The sequence below is a fragment of the Macrosteles quadrilineatus genome, unplaced genomic scaffold (assembly GCF_028750875.1).
Source record: "Macrosteles quadrilineatus isolate MER2022 unplaced genomic scaffold, UCM_ALF_1.0 Scaffold_2__2_contigs__length_208266976, whole genome shotgun sequence".
NCBI classification, from domain to species: Eukaryota; Metazoa; Arthropoda; class Insecta; order Hemiptera; family Cicadellidae; genus Macrosteles; species Macrosteles quadrilineatus.
The window spans coordinates 3,473,950-3,491,998 of NW_026542595.1; the positions used below are offsets into that span (position 1 = coordinate 3,473,950).

Below are 18,049 nucleotides of genomic sequence, written 5' to 3' on the forward strand. Positions count from 1 at the left end.
ATTTTGTTTCTATTATTTTAGAGTTATTTTCATGCTTTGTGGTTTACTGTTTGTTTATATAACCAGAGGATGAGTTATTGTTTATGATTATATCGTTTTATTCGGTAAAATGGGGTTTTAAATTACTGAAAAAACAAGAAACAAATTGTAAACAAAACACATCTACGTTCACTGGACAGAACTAACGATAAAATTGTTTTTAGCTGTTCCATATGGATGGGAAATCTACTAAGGGTTTGGGTTTACTTACTTAAGTGTTACCTATGGTTTCGTGTACTTGAGCGCCTTTATTTGGGTTGCAAGGACAGTTGACGCAACCCGCATGACGGCACTTCATATTTTTGAACTAGGCTAGTAGTGATTGGTCAAGTGCCCCAGCTTATGTGTCACAATGCTTTAAAATCAAATAGAAAGGTAAAGACGGCGGGATTCTGTTGCGGTAGCAAGAAAGTGCCTTAAAAAAAATCGTCTTGGTGCTTACAATGAGGAAACAAATTGTTGAAAGCAGCTTCATGCCTACTTCATATCTTCCCTGGAAAAGATAATTGGATGATTATCAGTAGCCTATGTTTAAATACACATGTTTCTGCCATTATTTCATATTAATATTCCATGTTGAGGCAGATAAAAAAAATATTTTTTACAAGAATATATAAATATTTTAGTACTATTTCCAATAAACTCATTTTAATTGCCTAAGAAATTATGAAAGTAAATAATCTTTTATCATTTGTTTGATTGTTTTTAAAAACCAGACAAACATTTTCAGAATAAATTCAATTTTCAAAATTACGTCATTCATTTAAAGCGCCAAGACAACCAATGTAGGCCTACCTATAATTATTATGATGAATCACAATTTATTGATTTAATGAACTGAGTAGGCCTATTCTTAGTCTGTGCTTCAATATGACCACATTCAGGCAATGAAAATATGAAGACAGACTTTAAGACGCTTTATTAATTTAATTATTTGACACACGTGTATGGATTTATTATAGGTTGATTTAGGTTGGATAATCAAGACTACTGTAGCCCTAATATCATTCATTAAAATGGAAATATTTTAACGATGCTGAGGTTTTTTTTAAATCCAAACACTTTCCTTAAAACTTAAATATAGATTTTAAGTAACTTTCCATTACCTAATAAGAAAAATTGATAAACTCCATATAGCAGTTCTCAACAGTTCTTAAACCTATTTTCTAGGTCATGAGTTGGAGGAAATCCGCTTACGTTCTCTTAATTCAATAATATCCAAACTGGACAATGGATTGATTTCTCACGAGGAACTCCTTGACAAAGACAACTTATTCCAGAATTTAACTAAGTGGTTTCAGTATAGAAATACACTAGCCAAAGAAGATGTTTTAAAATTAATTCTGAGACTGATTAAGGTAAGTAAATAATGTACATTAGTTATACCATAGATTATAAACATACTGTATGTTTAATCTATGGTTATACTTACAAAGTTATACTGTTAATTCAATACTTTTATCTAATGTTTTATCAACAATAAGAGATAATCTGCTTTTTTTACCCAAACTTTTCTAATAACACTACGGTATATAACTTTTAGCAAGCTTATGTTACACCAGGCTACAACATTTGTCTAAAGAGGTTTAAATATATTTTAATATTTCTCAGTACCCAGGCAAATGCGGAAGACAATTTATAAAAAGACAAGTAGCCTACAGGGAAAAGGAAAACACACTTTTATACTAAATGTCAAAAACAAATTTTCCGATTCCTTAAAAATAATTAAGATCTTTAGTCTCACATCCGTAGCTCAGTAATGTGTTTTCAGTCGCAGAAAGATGCTAGTGTCCTCCTACTGAAGGCAGATCCTGGGCTGGCAGTGTTGAGAGGGATCACTGACTTTGATGTGTTGATCCAGGACATTATCAATATTACATCAGAACAAGTCAACTCTGCAAGGTATTTTAAACAACCGTTTCAACTATCAATTATCTTAATCAGAGTTATATCTGAAGATGTCAATGCAACACAAGTTGTTGCCTGGCAAACCTTGTAAGTTTGATGTAGGCCTATGTGTCTTGATGAATTGTTTACCTACAACAAAACTTAAATGATGAAGTAAAACAAAATTATTTTTTAAGGGAAGCTATTTATATAGGCCTATATATTTTTATGTAAAATCTTGTATACCGTTTAAAGTAGGCTTAACATAAAATATATAAAGTAGACTCCCTCTTATCTGCACACCTTTTAACTAATCACTGGTATAACCAAACTAAACTTGGCAGAAGTGAGGTCTCTTTAACCAAACAATTTTAGCAATTTTCTCTATAGGGAAGTAGCTATTACTGTAGGTGGCACGGTAAGACCTAGACCCAGGACCGATTAATTTTTTAATTTTGAAGTCACCAGAGGCCAAAAACACTATTCGTTAAAATTGTTATACAGGGTGGCTGAAAAGTAACTTGCATCCCCCCTTAACTTTTCAACCATTTGAGATATTTGAAATCTGTTTGTGGCAACCTTCTTAGCTATAAAGGGGCTACAATAATTATGGTCAATTTTGAAAAATTTGCCCTTAGGGGTGTGGGGGTAAGGAGTAGCTCAAATTTTTCAAATAACAAGTATAGTCGAGTTTGGTATCATTTTACAGGTCTTGACGAAACGTACAAATTGACATAAAGAAAACCAAAATCGGCCCACTAATAACGAAATGGTGCCCTAAAACTTTTCAAATCCAAATAACCATCAGGGTGGCTGAAAATTAACTTGCACCCCGTTTAACTTTTAGCGAATTTCCCATATAGGGAATAAGCTATTACCGTAGGTCTCATGGTAAGACCTAGACCCGGGACCGATTTACTTTTTCGTTTTGAGGTCCCCAGAGGCCAAAAACACCATCGCCGTTTAACTTTTAGCGAATTTCCCATATAGGGAATAAGCTATTACCGTAGGTCTCATGGTAAGACCTAGACCCGGGACCGATTTACTTTTTCGTTTTGAGGTCCCCAGAGGCCAAAAACACCATCCGTTCAAATTCATATATATATATATATATATATATATATTTATTTATATTTATATATATATATATTTATATATATATTTATATATGTGTCCGTCAGCGCGATAACTTGAGCAAATATGATCCGATTTTGATGAAATTTGGTACAAACGTGTAAACCTACGTTTATTCAAACGAGTTCGCGAACCAGCATAATCGGACCATGGGAACAGGGGTTTATGGGGTAAAAATGGGTTTTTCCCATTTTTAACCCCAAAAATAAAGATTTTTGCAATTTCTTTCTCAACCATTTTGTAGAGCTTAAAAAAAGGAATAATTTAGTATATTGAAGCGCTGTTTTATGCCTAACGGTCACGGAGAAAATTAAAAAAAAGTGTAATTTAAAATTCCCATGTTATTCTTATGGAGAAAATGAAAACTGTTGTAGTTTACTTGTTTATGGATATATGTTGATAAAATTTGGCAAATTTATTTATTTCATTCTATACTATTGACATATGGTCAAAAAACACTTTTTACCTTCCCCGTAGCAGCAAACCTAAGCACTGGTAGTTAAATCTAATGTTATTTAAATTGGGAATTAATATGACTTATTTATGGAAATATTTTAGTAAAAATGTAATCAGACAAGTTGAAATTCGCTTAGTCTGCAGGTTTGCTGCGGCGGGGGTATTTAACTATTTGAGATATTTGAAATCGGTTTGTGGCAACTTGTTTGGATATAAAGGGCTACAATAATTATGGTCAGTTTCGAAAATTTTGCCCATAGGGGTAGTGGGGGTAGGGGGTAGCTCAAAATGTTTAAATAGCAAGTATGGTCGAGTTTGGTATCATTTTACAGGTCTTGACGAAACATAACAATTAACATAAAGAAAATAGAAATTGAACCAATAATAACAAAATAACAGCTAAAAATGATTAAGACAATGTTTATTAAAAGTAATTTTGAACTGCCATTTTGTTATTAATGGTCCGATTTCTATTCTCTTTATATTAATTGTTATGTTTAGTCAAGACCTGTAAAATGATACCAAACTCGACTATCATTGTCATTTGAAAATTTTGAGCTACCCCCTACTCCCACTACCCCTAAGGGCAAAATTTTCAAAACTGACCATAATTATTGTAGCCCTTCATATCCTAACAAGTTGCCGCAAACCGATTTCAAATATCTCAAATAGTTAAAAAGTTAAACGGGGTGCAAGTTAATTTGCAGCCACCCTCATGGTTATTTCGATTTGAAACGTTTTAGGGCGCCATTTTGTTATTAGTGGTCCGATTTTGGTTTTCTTTATGTCAATTTGTACGTTTTGTCAAGACCTGTAAAATGATACCAAACTCGACTATACTTGTCATTTGAAAATTTTGAGCTACCCCCTACCCCCACTACCCCTAAGGGCAAAATTTTCAAAATTGACCATAATTATTGTAGCCCCTTATAGCTAAGAAGGTTGCCACAAACAGATTTCAAAAATCTCAAATGGTTGAAAAGTTAAGGGGGGGTGCAAGTTACTTTTCAGCCACCCTGTATATGTATGTGTCCGTTAGCACATAACTCAGGCAGTTGCAAGGGGTGTATCTTGCGAACCAGCAAGATTGGGTAATGGAAACACCCCCTTCTTCCTTCGAGCACGGACTTGCAGTCTATTCGGGGGAATACTATTCCTACCACCAATAATGTATTCCTGTATATTTCTCAAGTGAATAAAGTGATTTTTGATTTGATTTTAAACAGGGTATTAGGCTATGGGATTTTTAAATATTCAAACATTTTTTTACTTGTAGAGCTTAAAAAAACAAATAATTCTGTATATTAAAGCATTTTTTAACAAAGAAAATTCACAAAAACTGTACATTATAATGATTCTTACGTTATTCTACACTAAGCACCTGTAAATTCACCACACCTGTGAACTCTGTACGTTATGTGCCAATAAACATGATTGTGATTATGATTTCTTATAGAGAACAAAACTTTAAGTTTAGTTGTTTATGTATCTATGTTGATCCAATTTGGCAAATGTATTTACAGTAGACTCTCAGTAATCTGGCAGATATAGGACCGTGATAAGGCCAGATTAGTGAAAATGCCGGAGTACTGGAATGTCATCAATTAAAAAAAACACTTAAAATGCACTTAAAACACGTCCCCGAACACTGCACGATCGGAAACCGTTATTGCCACGATCGGGCATGATGACGATGATGTTTCCGTAATCGTGTGAGTCATTGATGACATCTAAACGTCCGCAGGAGATGTTCATGATTTTGCCACGATCGCATATGACGGCGATGACGTTTCCGTGACCACGGGAGTTGTTGATAATGTCTAAACCGCGGGAGATGTTCATGATTTTGCCGTGATCGGGGCATGACGACGATGACGTTTCTGTGACCGCGGGAGGTGATGATAACGTCTAAACGTCTGTGGGAGATGTTCATGAGTTTGCCGCGATCACGCATTTTTGTTATTATGTTTATACAGTAGACTCTTGATAATTCGAAATTGGTGGGCCAAGCATATAAATTTGAATTATCAAGAGTTTTGAATTATCAAGAGTTTGATTTATCGGGAGAAAAATAAACCATTTGAATTACAGAGAGTTTGTTTGTTTAATACATACAAAGGTACAGCACGTTACAATAAAACATCATACCGTATTTTAGTACACTTTTAAACAATCAACGGCTTACTTTTCAGTTAATGTACATAGTTGCAAAGAAATCTTATTTAGCGCTATATATTTCGCCAATAGCTGAACTATCAGCTGTCGACAACTACGTTTGTGCTCAAGGAGATGTCGCGCAATCTAGAGATCGGATTGCCAACTTAGAAAAACAAGTCAGCGAACTAACTCAGACTACTGCTCTAACTAAACAAACATCAAAACGTCCAACACTAGCCTACCATGGGAACAGGATGTACTGTACTGTATAGTTTCCTGTTATAACAGGAAGAGATCACTTCGAATTACTGCGTGACTTTGATTTATAGAGTGTTTTTTCTACGAAACTTCGAACTACAGCATGACTTCGAATTATAGAGTGTCAACCGACGAACTTCGAATTACTGAGTTACTTCGAATTATAGAGTGTTTTTCCGACAAAACTTTGAATTACTGCGTGTTACAAATTGACTATTTATTTGGACTTTGAAATACCGAGTGTATCAAAATGCATGGTAAAAATTTGAAATATTGAGAGATTCTCTAGGGACTGAGCCTTCATTTTGAATTATCGAATGTTTTGAAATATCAAGTGTTTGAATTACCAAGAGTGGACTGTATCTAGTCTGATCCACCTAAATCAAATCTTAGGGGTTTTTTCATCAGTTACCTACTGGAGAGAACATAATTCTATGTCTTGCTTACAAAATATTTTCCTGAATAAAGGTATATCAAGAGCGATGGAACCAAAGATCCTCACCAAGCATTTGACTCAGTTGGTTCCAAGAGCATCCATAGTTTGGTCTCGTGTAAACAGTCTGCCAGGAACTCAAAAACTGTTGGATCACAGTCAACACTCAGGCCTTCACTTGCCTCCTGGGACAAGCATGGGTCTGCGAGAGTTAAAGACTTTCCAATAGGAAAAACTACCAACTCTGCAACATCTGTCTGGCCTGTTAGCCAAAAGGAATCTGCTGTGTCCAGGTTTGTTGCTATGGACGAATGTTCCGGCCAAGTGCCAGTAAAGCCTGAGTCAATGGCCTGGTCTGGTGGCCTGGGACTTGTTTGGAACAGTAGTTCTATCTAGGCTAATAGGTTAATATCTAAATATTTGACATTCAGAGTTTAAGTATTTGATAGAAAACAAAATTTTAAGAATGATATAGCTCAACACAAGAAAATGGAGAAAAAGGCATAATAGGGCAGATAAGGAATCTGTAAAAAGATTATGATGTAGTAGCACTTGTAGGAAACAATCCAAGCTACATTTACTGTCAACTTGCATTACAAATCCCTGTGTTTGCCAGGTCTGATGTGTCCAGCTCAGATCGTATGATATGGAGTTTGCCGAGGGTGCCTCTGGTTGCGTCCGATCTCCATGTCATCACCACAGTCCAGGACTCCCTCAGCTCTTCATCAGTGAACCAGACTTGCCATTTCTTTGTCTCTGTCATGCTACAGGACTTTCCTCCTCAAGTGTTCCTTCAGAATCCTGGAGTTGTTTATGTGAGTTCTGTATATTAGTTGGTAGAATAGATAGATATTCATACTGACTGGAAATCTTTAACCCATTGGCCTACGCTTATTATAGGCCCTATGTTGAACCCTTGGAAACCCTATTAATTTGTAACAAGGTGTCCACATTCTGGAAATCATGAAAAAAAATGTTGGTCATTAAAAGTCAGGGAAATAGGCAAGAAGTCGTGGAAATTTCCAATGATGGATGGATTTGAGGGGACCATTAAATGCTCCATTCATGACCATTCATCAATTTCGTTGTCTCGAGCAATGCGAGAATGGTGCACGTCAACATGTTGCTTACTGTTAATGTTCAACTGACGTCGTTTTTTATAATATTTCTCAACTTCCTACAGATTTGATGAGGACGGATCATCCCAAGCGCCCATCAAGTTACAACATTCTGTCTGTTATCCCTCGTCCTCGAGTCAATCCACCAGAGCTTTGGTCTTTATGAGGGCCTGTTCGATAGCCTAATCAGACCAAATTACACACCAGAACTTGTCTGCACGTCTTGTAGTAAAATTTCCGATCTTTGTGAATTTTTTGTGTTCTTCAATATCAATCTTGTATTTCAATTCATATTCAGCATGTCCTGTATAGATGGGCGAACTTGGCGTGGAAAAATTACCCGCTGCATGGAAGATCTTTAGAGTGATTGTAATTGGAAGATCTCATTTGCCTGATCTTTCAGCCTCAATAAACTGTTAACTATGTTAAACTGTTTTATTTTGTTTTCATGTGAAAGTATTGTACCCAAAGCTTAGCTTAAATGTTTATGTATAAACATTTGACAGCTTTGGGAAGAGTAGTTTTGCCGTTGAAGGTATATTTTGAAGGTCAGTTTTTCGGCATGTAAACCTACATTTATTAAAACGAGTTCGCGAAGCATTATCAGGCCATGGGAACGGTTGCTTTATAGGGTTTTTTGTTAAGAACGGGTTTTTCGTATTTTTGACCCTCAAAATATACAATTTTACAATGTATCTCTAAACCATTTTGTAGAGCTTAAAAACAAATAATTTAGTACATTAAAATGTTTTTTACAGTTATTGGTTAAGGAGAAAATTAAAAAATGTAAATTAAAAACCCTCAAGTTATTCCAATAACGAAGATTTGTAATTATTGTTTTTTCCTTATTTATAGACACATTTTTATAAAATTGTGTAAATTTATTTGTTTCTTATCATACTATTATTATTTTATATACTATATTACCCTCCCTGTAGCAGCAAACCTAGGTACCAGTTAAACCTAATGTTATTTAAATAGGTTTGTGAAAATCAAATCAAGCAAATGGAAATTCGCTTAGTCTGCAGGTTTGCTGAGGTGGGGGTATTTGTATTCATACTTTAATTGATTTTCTATTAATAGCAAATACACTGGCATACTCTCTAAATCAATACGGTGTTTGCTTCAAACAACTATATTGTGGAAATATTGAAAAAACCACAATTTTTATACGTCTTTGGAATATTTATTTATTTTGATGGTCTGTATTTTGACCATTATTTATGCTACATACTTGCTGTTGGGCTTAAACTGTCACAAATTTATTCTTCTTTAATGTAATAATACAAAATTTTCGGTAAAATCAACGGTTCGAGAGATTGAGTGAAAACAATAGGAATTGCCATATTTTTAATATTTCAATAACAAGTGGCGCGCCCCGCGGCGAGCGGCAGTATCTCGAGGTGGATAACTTGGATTTTATGTTATGGGCCCAATACTAACAACATATCCAAAAATCAGAACTACCCGACCTTTTGCATACCAAAATGTCTTATTTTACTGGACTAATTAACACTTTTCTGTAGACAATTTTACTGTGAACAAAATGGTGAAAGAATTATTAATTTATTACTTAAGGTTTTCTTTCTATAGCAGTTAGAGTAAAAGTCTACAAATTCGGTAAAATTAATTGCCGCCAGAGGGTGCTGCAGGTAGCGGATTAATTCCTTCCCCAATGGGTTAACACTCATATCTCTCTTATTTTGCATCAGAATTATTTCAAACCTTGGGAATATGTCAACCAAATATCAAAATACAAAAAAAAGAGAATTAAAATGTTTTTAAATTTATTTAAAATCAGGCCTACTTTTAAGACGTCCTGCTTGAAGTTCGTTCGCTACGCTCACTCACCTTTAGGTTGGAGCTAAATTAAATAATATTTGTTGTGCTGACTTAAATATGAGTACCCATAAGTTTAACATGGGAAACTCCAGAGCCACTGGGGCGGAGCTCTTTTGACCAATCCGCACCAAACTTCACACAAACCATCCTTGTTAATAATGCCTGAAAGTTTCATTACAATCTGTCGAGCGGTTTCGGAGTCCATAAAGGACAAACAAACAAACATACATTGGATTTTATATATATAGTAATTAGTAATCAAGCCAACAATTTTTTTTGTATTTTTTTATATATATTTTTTTTATTAAATTGTATTTAATTATAAAGAATTTATGTTGTTATCATTTTACATAAGCTAAATAACCCCTCAAAAAAATAAATAGTAACGAACTGCTATGGACTTAGTTTAGTCAGTAACTTAGTAAAAAGCGTTAAGTACTTTGAGAGAGCTTTGCCTGTCAATACGTAGGCAGCGCCACCGTCGTCAATAGTATTTATGGACAAATTACCAGCCCCAGCAACCACTTCCTCAATCATTTCTAAGGCTTAATCAACAGGTTGGGGTAATTGTTCGATGACTTCCTCCACTTCTGACTCTTCCTCTGATTCACTTTCATCTTCACTGGAGATATCATTGACATCAACATTACATCAATTTACTGTATAAATCACTCAACAAAAAGCTGTCATCATCAATAAACCAGTCAATTTCACTTGAAGGAAGACAAACATCATGTTCCTCCATGTTAGAGAACAAACAATAACAAGAGGCAGACAGCTGTTTTATAACATTATTGATTTTCACCAAACACCAGGTCTACCAATACGCAAAACGAAATATCTCAGCCATTCTATTAGCTACAACAACATGGTAACACAGATTGATGATTATTGCTGCTATCTTTGAGGAATTAACAAAACTACTTCAGCCGCGGACGCTAACCGTCAATGTATTGGGCGAGCCTCACGCACGGTGGCGGTTGGGGCTCGTCGAAGTAGGCCAATGGGTTAAGGGTTAAACACTCAAAGATTTGTTTCATAGTTTACGTTTTAGGCTTCAAACATAGGACCTTTGAAGCTGTTAAAGCTCGGTTGGTAGGCCATTATATAAACTACTAGGTGGCCCGACAGACGTCGCCCTGTCCTAATGTGGTTTTGTGTCAAATGCTCATTCATTTTAAGATGAGCTCGTTCGCATGGCTCAATGACGTCCTGCTTGAAGTTCGTTCGCTACGCTCACTCACCTTTAGGTTGGAGCTAAATTAAATAATATTTGTTGTGCTGACTTAAATATGAGTACCCATAAGTTTAACATGGGAAACTCCAGAGCCACTGGGGCGGAGCTCTTTTGACCAATCCGCACCAAACTTCACACAAACCATCCTTGTTAATAATGCCTGAAAGTTTCATTACAATCTGTCGAGCAGTTTCGGAGTCCATAAAGGACAAACAAACAAACATACATTGGATTTTATATATATAGATTACTAGCTGGCCCGACAGACGTCGTCCTGTCATAATGTGGTTTTATGTCAAATGCTCGTTCATTTTCAAGATGAGCTCGTTCACATGGCTCAATCACGTCCTGGTTGAAGTTCGTTCGCTACACTCACTCAACTTAAGGTTAGAGCTCGTTCGCTGCGCTCACTTGCCTTCAGGTTAGCTCGTTCACTACGCTAATTCTCCTTCAAATGGAAGTTCGTTCGCTACGCTAATTCTCCTCCAGGTTGAAGTTTGTTCGCTACGCTCGCTCACCTTTTGGTTGCAAATTAGCTGTTGTCATAAATAAAAAAAAATAATAGTGCTGCGCCCTGTTGGTAAACCTAATAACTTTTAAATGCTATTGAACATCACAGAATCAAATTGTTCAGTTGAACCAGCTGTTAAGATTCTTTATTTCCATTTAAATATGAGTACTTATAAGGTTAACATGGGAAACTCCAGAGCCACTGGGGCGGAGGCCTTTTGACGGATCTGCACCAAACTTCACACAAACCATCCTTGAAAAATGCTTAATAATGCCTGAAAGTATCATTACAATCTGTGTAGCGGTTGTGGAGTCCATAAAGGACAAACAGACATATATTGGATTTTATATTTATAGATAATGTTCAAAATCAAATATGTTTCCAAATAACTTCTATGAAAATTGAGAGTTCATAAAGTAGTTGTGCAGTCTGAATACAATTTGCTTATGCAGACACGCTAGATTGAAATAAAATAAATATCTAAATTAGGGGTGTGCGAATAGTGATTTTCAACCTCGAGCCGAGCCGAGCTTTTAAAAAATTTTCGAGCTCGAGCTTTTTCGAGCCGAGCTTTTCCTAGCGTCACCTTATCTAAGTTATTAAACTTTTTTTCTTAAAAAAGTGCATAATAATAATAATTAAATAAACACAATGTTATTTTAATATGTTTAAAAACATTGAGAGTTGTCAAGACATATCAAATAGTAGATAATCACGATAAGAACTGAACTGAACTAAATTAAGATGCAAGAAATAAAAGGATATCGATTGAAGGCCTGACGAGATATGCAGTGCAGACTGAGACAATCAGATTGTCTTTCATAACAGAACAGCAACGCCACTGAATGACGACAAAACAACTAGCAAGTCGATTACACAATGTATATTGTAACTACTATGAATATTTAATTCTATTTTGTATAAATAAATACAAAATAAATTTAAAAACACGTGACTATTCTTTTTGTTTTCCATGCACAAAATATTTTACCTAATTTTTATGAATCGTATTAATCAAAAAAAGAACATGGTTGGTTTGGATCCAAAAACGTGGAGAGACAAGTAAAAAGTAAACTTATATATTAAAAAAGATATAATTGACATATAGAGGAAATAGACCAAAACACTAAAATTAATAGAATAACACACAAAGTAAACAAGCAATGAAATAAAGAACACGATGATTTAATACTGTCACTCAATTTTGTTATCTAGAAGGGTCGGGAACTAATCAATAAATAGTCAAAACCAGTTTCCTCCCCTCCACACAGTCTCACCGCCCCCCTCCCCCCCTAAGCCGAGAGGCCCAACACTTTGTCCTTGAAACACCCTTGCATCTGAAACAATAAACCCTTACACCCGCGTTGCTGTTTTGACAACAGGTTTATGAATGCGATCACTACGGTATTTTTCATTTTCCAGAATTAACTATCAATTATTATTAGCAAGTTACAAATAGGAAACTACATCACATTATGGTATTCAATGATCCATGTATTATCAAAAATTAATAATTCATTACTTATTTTGAAAATAAAAAGCATTCATTACAGCCCGCACCACTTATTGGTATATATATATATATATATAACCATCAAAGTAACTGTTACTTTTAAACAAAATAAAATAGGTACAAAATTGTGTGGCCAGTCAAACTTTATAAACAAACATTTTATTCTATAAAATATAGATGTTAAATAGGGGTTGGTTTAAAGGGAATAAAATGCAAAACAGATTAATTAATTATTTTGATAAACATTAGAAAGGTTATGGGTTTGATTGAACTAAAATAACCGCAGGGAAACTTAAAAGTAGAAAAGTCGTCAACAACAATCTGTTTAATCAGTACATTGTTAGAGAGAGAGAGAGAGAGAGAAGGAGAGATAGCAGATAGGGGCGTTTGATAAGGAATCTGAAAAAGTAAACAAACATGACGATACTCGTTTACAGCCTTATTGTGTCGCCCACTACATTTGCACATGTGACCACTTTTTGTTTCTTCCTTATCTTTCATCCCAAAATAGAATTCCTGAAATAGTTTGTTGGTATAATCTCCCCTCCCACACAAGGCGCAGTGCTCAGTGCGCACTGTAGGTTGTCACGGCAACCATGTGTCGTCATAGCGACGAGCCAATCACGCACTCGCACTGCGTTGTATATTACGATACGAATAGCTGTGTTAGAAAGACAACGCGATAGGTGGTAGTTTGTCTCTTTCCTATCTCCTCAAAATTACGATCGATAATCATTGCGTCTTGACTGAGCTGAGGTTCGTGCTTATCAAACCTCGAATGCATGAACAACGTAGAATTGTGATAACATTGTTTTCAATTACGACCCAAATTAAGTGTTTTTTTAGTTTTGACTTAGTATTAAAAGCTCGGCTCGAACTTCGAGCTTTTTCAAAATGCCTCGAGCCGAGCCGAATAATGAAAAGCTCGACCAAAAAGCTCGAAGATTTGAGTACTCGCACACCTCTACTAAATATGATGTTTTTACATCACAACTACTATACTAAAGGGAAAAGTTGATTCTTTACATAGACCACACAATCGTCAGTGCTAGCATGTTTTGTGGCTGGACGAATCAAGGCTAGGTTAGGTGGAGTAAATTTGTGTATATGTGTAATCGCAATTTGTAAATGAAACATTGAAAAATAGGTTTTGACCACTTATTTCATATTGTGTCCTGTTTTGTTCTTTAGCAACTGATAACTCTGCTAAGAAAACCATCTGCCACAATCTGTGCAGCAGTTGAGTGTTTGGCCGCTCTCACACAGCTGTTACTAGACCAGCTGATATTCTGCTCTCAGCTTGAGTTCACTTCCAACAAGCATCAGGTAATGTCCAGTGTCCAGTGGTTCATGGTATCTTTAGATTGCAGTGAATATATTACACACTAGTTACTACACGCTCCATTTAAAAGAAACTACACTAACACCTTCTTACCCGCACAACATTGAACCAAAACCATATTAATTTAAAATACCCCCGCTGCAACAAATCTGCAGACAAAGTGAATTTCACAGATAAATCAAATTTAAATTTGCCCGATTGGATTTTAATATAATACTAGACATCCCCCCATGGTAAAAAACTCGACCAAAAATATGTATTGTGCAAACTTCTCTGTTTTCACCCCAGCTATAAATAAAACATGTTATAAAGATTTTTTCCCGTTTGGCTTGGTTTTTTGTTTATATATTTTGTTGTTATTTCGTCACCAGCATGGCAACCCATAAGACCCATGTTCATTTTTAAATTTATTTGTTGTGCTTATTTTTGAGCATATTTTAATTTATAAATGGATTTTGCACACCTTCAGGTAAATATCTTTCTTACAGTATGCGTAAATTTTCTCTGTGATGCAAACAAGCTGAGAAAAAAGGTTTTCAAGGAACATGGTTGTCTATTAATATATAGGTTTTCCATGAATAAGAAATATAAATTCCTCATCTAAATAACATTAGATTTAACAAGTAACTAGGTTTGCTGCTACAGGAAAAGTAAAAAGTGCTTTTGACCAAACATTAATATTGGTATCGAGAATCAATAAATTTTTGTATTGACACATCACCGTCGTGTCGTGGAGACATCATCGTCATCTTCTAAGATCACTGTAAAATCCTGAATATCTTCCTCAGTCACGGAAACATTATCACTGTCTTTGATGGTCACGGAAAAATCGGAATATCAATCTGCTTTAACAGAAAACACCAACATCGCCTCCCACTGTCATGTTAACATTATCATTGTCTTCCGCGATAGGGACGAAATTGTGATTATCTATGGCGGTCTAGCAGACATCATTGTCTTCGCGGTTGTTTAGTAGACATCATAATCGCGTCTCCAGAGATCTTGTAGACATCATCATCGACTGACACGACAGCGGCAAAATTCTGATTATCTTCCTCGGCCGTATATACATCATCATCGACTCCAGCGGGGACGTCATCTTTGTTCTTTTTTGCTTGTTCTTTGTTACCATGGAGACCAATCAATATTTACTTTTAAAACTCTCACCTCAGAACTTTCAAAGCTCGCAGGGCAAAGTCTTAGGTCAATTTCAAAGCGGGAATAGTTCTCTATGTATACTTGGAGCTGTAGCCTTATTTTTGTCCAATTTGAGCCCAGTCGGTTCAGTAGTTTTTGAGTTTAGTTCATACAAACACACACACAGACAGACATGCATACAGATATACTGTTCTTTATAATAGTATAGATAGATGTAAAAATAAAAATTGATGATTTGATTTCCTTTAAACATTCTGTAGCTACTTTAGAATTTTAAAAGAATATGAAAGTGGTGACATTATTTGGTGTTAACCAGTTGTTGTATTTCACAGTCGTATGAGAGTGAAGGAGGTAGCACACCCAGAGATGTTGTTCAGCAATATCAACTTGAGGGATCCTTGTCAGGGGGCAGTGTCTTGCAGGTTAGAAAAATTTACATTCTACAGAAACATAGGCCTAAATCAAATAGACCTAATCCAAATCCAACTATATTGTGGATTAATTTTTCTCTTTATTTTTTTATTTATCTAGTAAACTGCTGTAGCCAGATCAAGTACCATCTAAAATTCTATTAAAATGCCTACAGTATGTAATATTGTGTTTGGTTTCAATGGGCCATTTATTTTTTTTATATTTTTATTTTCAGTTTGTTTACAGTTCTAAAATGTTTGTAAAGTCATTATGTCCTGGTTTGTGTTTTACAAAGATTATAATTATCGGTCAATGTTTTGCAGTATTATCTTTCACTGCTTCATTTGTTGAAGTTCACAGTACTACCTGGATGTACACTGGTAGTGAGGATAGTAGCTTACTTGCTTACTGAAACAACCCTCCCAAAGTAGCAACATACCTTAACGTGTCCAGGCAACTGGTATAGGTGGAATAATCACTTTCCCAATTGTTTACAGTTACACATCTCAATGAAAGTAAAACAGCTACCACCCTGGCTTCTATGAGTTAGTACACTTCTTATTGTGAATTCACCAGTCTGATGTTTTTTCATGTTACTAAACAAAACTACAACAATAATGTTTAAACCTATATATCAAATTTCGATATATAGGCCTAAACACAACCTCAAATTTCACCATTAAGATCTAAGACTTCTCATTAACATCACTAGGTAAGCCGAATGTATATTAGAGGAAAGTTAATTGGCTGGTCAAGGTTTTTTTTCAAAGGGGCATATTTCAACTAGCTTGTGTGAGTCCAGAGTGGTAATAGATAGCAACACAATAACAACAGGTAAATAACATAACACTGATACTGTATTACGTTCGGAACTTCTTCATCGAGAAGGTCGAAGAGAAAAAAGTTAAAAAAAGTAATAAAAGGAAATATCAGTATTATTTTATGTGGCCTTTTATTACATATCCAATTAATTGTCATCCTGGACTCAACATTTCTCATGTGAGAAATCTAAAACTCAATAGGCCAAAGTTTCCAAAACAACGATATACAGTTTTTTTAATGTTTAAACACTAGAATGCTTAGTAAACTATATCATAACTTTTCCTGTCTCTACTCAGATGAGCATGAATACTGCAACAGAACCGCTGCCTATCCCGCAGTACTGTCTGATGGTGTTGTCTGCCGCTGCTCAACTAGTAGGAGTGACTCCCCAAGCCTCCCCTCTGACTCTGACCACTCTGCATTTGCTGTCAGCAGTCATTCCTGACACACACACTCTCCTCACACATCCTCGCCTGTCCCAGCTGCTTCACACACTATTGGACGAGCTCACCACCTTAGTCAAACGGAGTGTGTGAGTGCTCAGGCTAAGCTAGGCATTTTGAAGATGAACCACATATATTAGTTTTTTTACCAAATTTTATTTAACACTTTTCCAAAAATAAAATACTTGTCTTGACAAAAACTCTTGACACTCAACTCTTAACATTTTGAGGCTGGGTTTTTAGCTTCTTTTGGCACCATCTCAATTAGGGGTCTGCGGTACAGAAAATTTAAGGTCGGTACGGTTCGGCACAATTATTATTAATTACCTCGGTTCTCGGTACAAAATCGGTACGGTACGCGGCTACCCGTATTTTTGCGGTTTTCTTCTCAGAACTGTATCTAAACCATTATTTTTAACTTTAATACATAGACATTACTATGAAAATGGATATTATCCTACATTCATGGTTTTCTAACAACAATTACTGTACCACATATTATTAAAACAAAACCTTTTACTACTACGAGGATTGTGTCAAGAAAAATCACAGTTGAGATAAAGGCTTTACCTATTTTACTCTGATATACTTTGAATAGCCATGATAAAGTAGTTTAAAAATAGGATAAGAGTTTTTATGAATAAACATGTTTGAAACATTTATTGACAAGATAATTTCACAAAACTGGTAAATTATTTCCAACCAACACAATGTCTAGTTGTTTTTTTTTTTATTTTAAAAACATATAAAAGCATTCAGTAGAAGACAGTGTAGTTTTGCCAGCTGTTCACAGCAGATGACAATGAAAAACTGGAGGTTATGATGAAGTAATGGCAAAGACCATTTTTTTTATCAGCTTCAAAACTAGTTTAGTTATAAGATGGATACAATTCTTGCAAAGTTTTTTCTGAAACTAAAATTTGGATTATCACAGAGTAAGATTTGATGTTGGGCAATTAGACTTTTTAACTGTGTAAAAGGTGTGTATCCCTGAATTTATAAATTGCATTCTACACTTATTCACTGCCAAACATAATTCAGTAGAACCTTGATGAACCGAGAATTACACTAGCCTACATAACTTCATTGCCCCAAGTAAAATACCAAGATAATTTTTATAATTGTATTTGAATCGTATAATCTTAGTTTGTTAAAAATGGATTGTATGTTCAACAATAATTGCAGTCCATTAGTGTTAAGCAGTATGGTCCCAAATTATTGTTTTTGATTTTGAAACATCACAGTTCATTTGACAAAATTATAGTTGAAGCAGCTCAATGTCAAGTCA

The 18,049-nt window shown here is 35.2% G+C and overlaps 1 protein-coding gene across 1 annotated transcript in view; it reads left to right on the forward strand.

The window, feature by feature from the left end:
• Positions 1–18,049, forward strand: part of LOC128987155 (rotatin) — a 91,425-nt gene that overhangs the window by 9,555 nt on the left and 63,821 nt on the right. Inside the window, exons 2-8 of the mRNA XM_054407892.1 lie at positions 1,210–1,397; positions 1,811–1,941; positions 6,400–6,657; positions 6,981–7,179; positions 13,777–13,911; positions 15,418–15,507; positions 16,615–16,850. Of these exons, the coding sequence (XP_054263867.1) occupies positions 1,210–1,397; positions 1,811–1,941; positions 6,400–6,657; positions 6,981–7,179; positions 13,777–13,911; positions 15,418–15,507; positions 16,615–16,850 (1,237 nt within the window). The remainder of the gene's footprint in view (positions 1–1,209; positions 1,398–1,810; positions 1,942–6,399; positions 6,658–6,980; positions 7,180–13,776; positions 13,912–15,417; positions 15,508–16,614; positions 16,851–18,049) is intronic.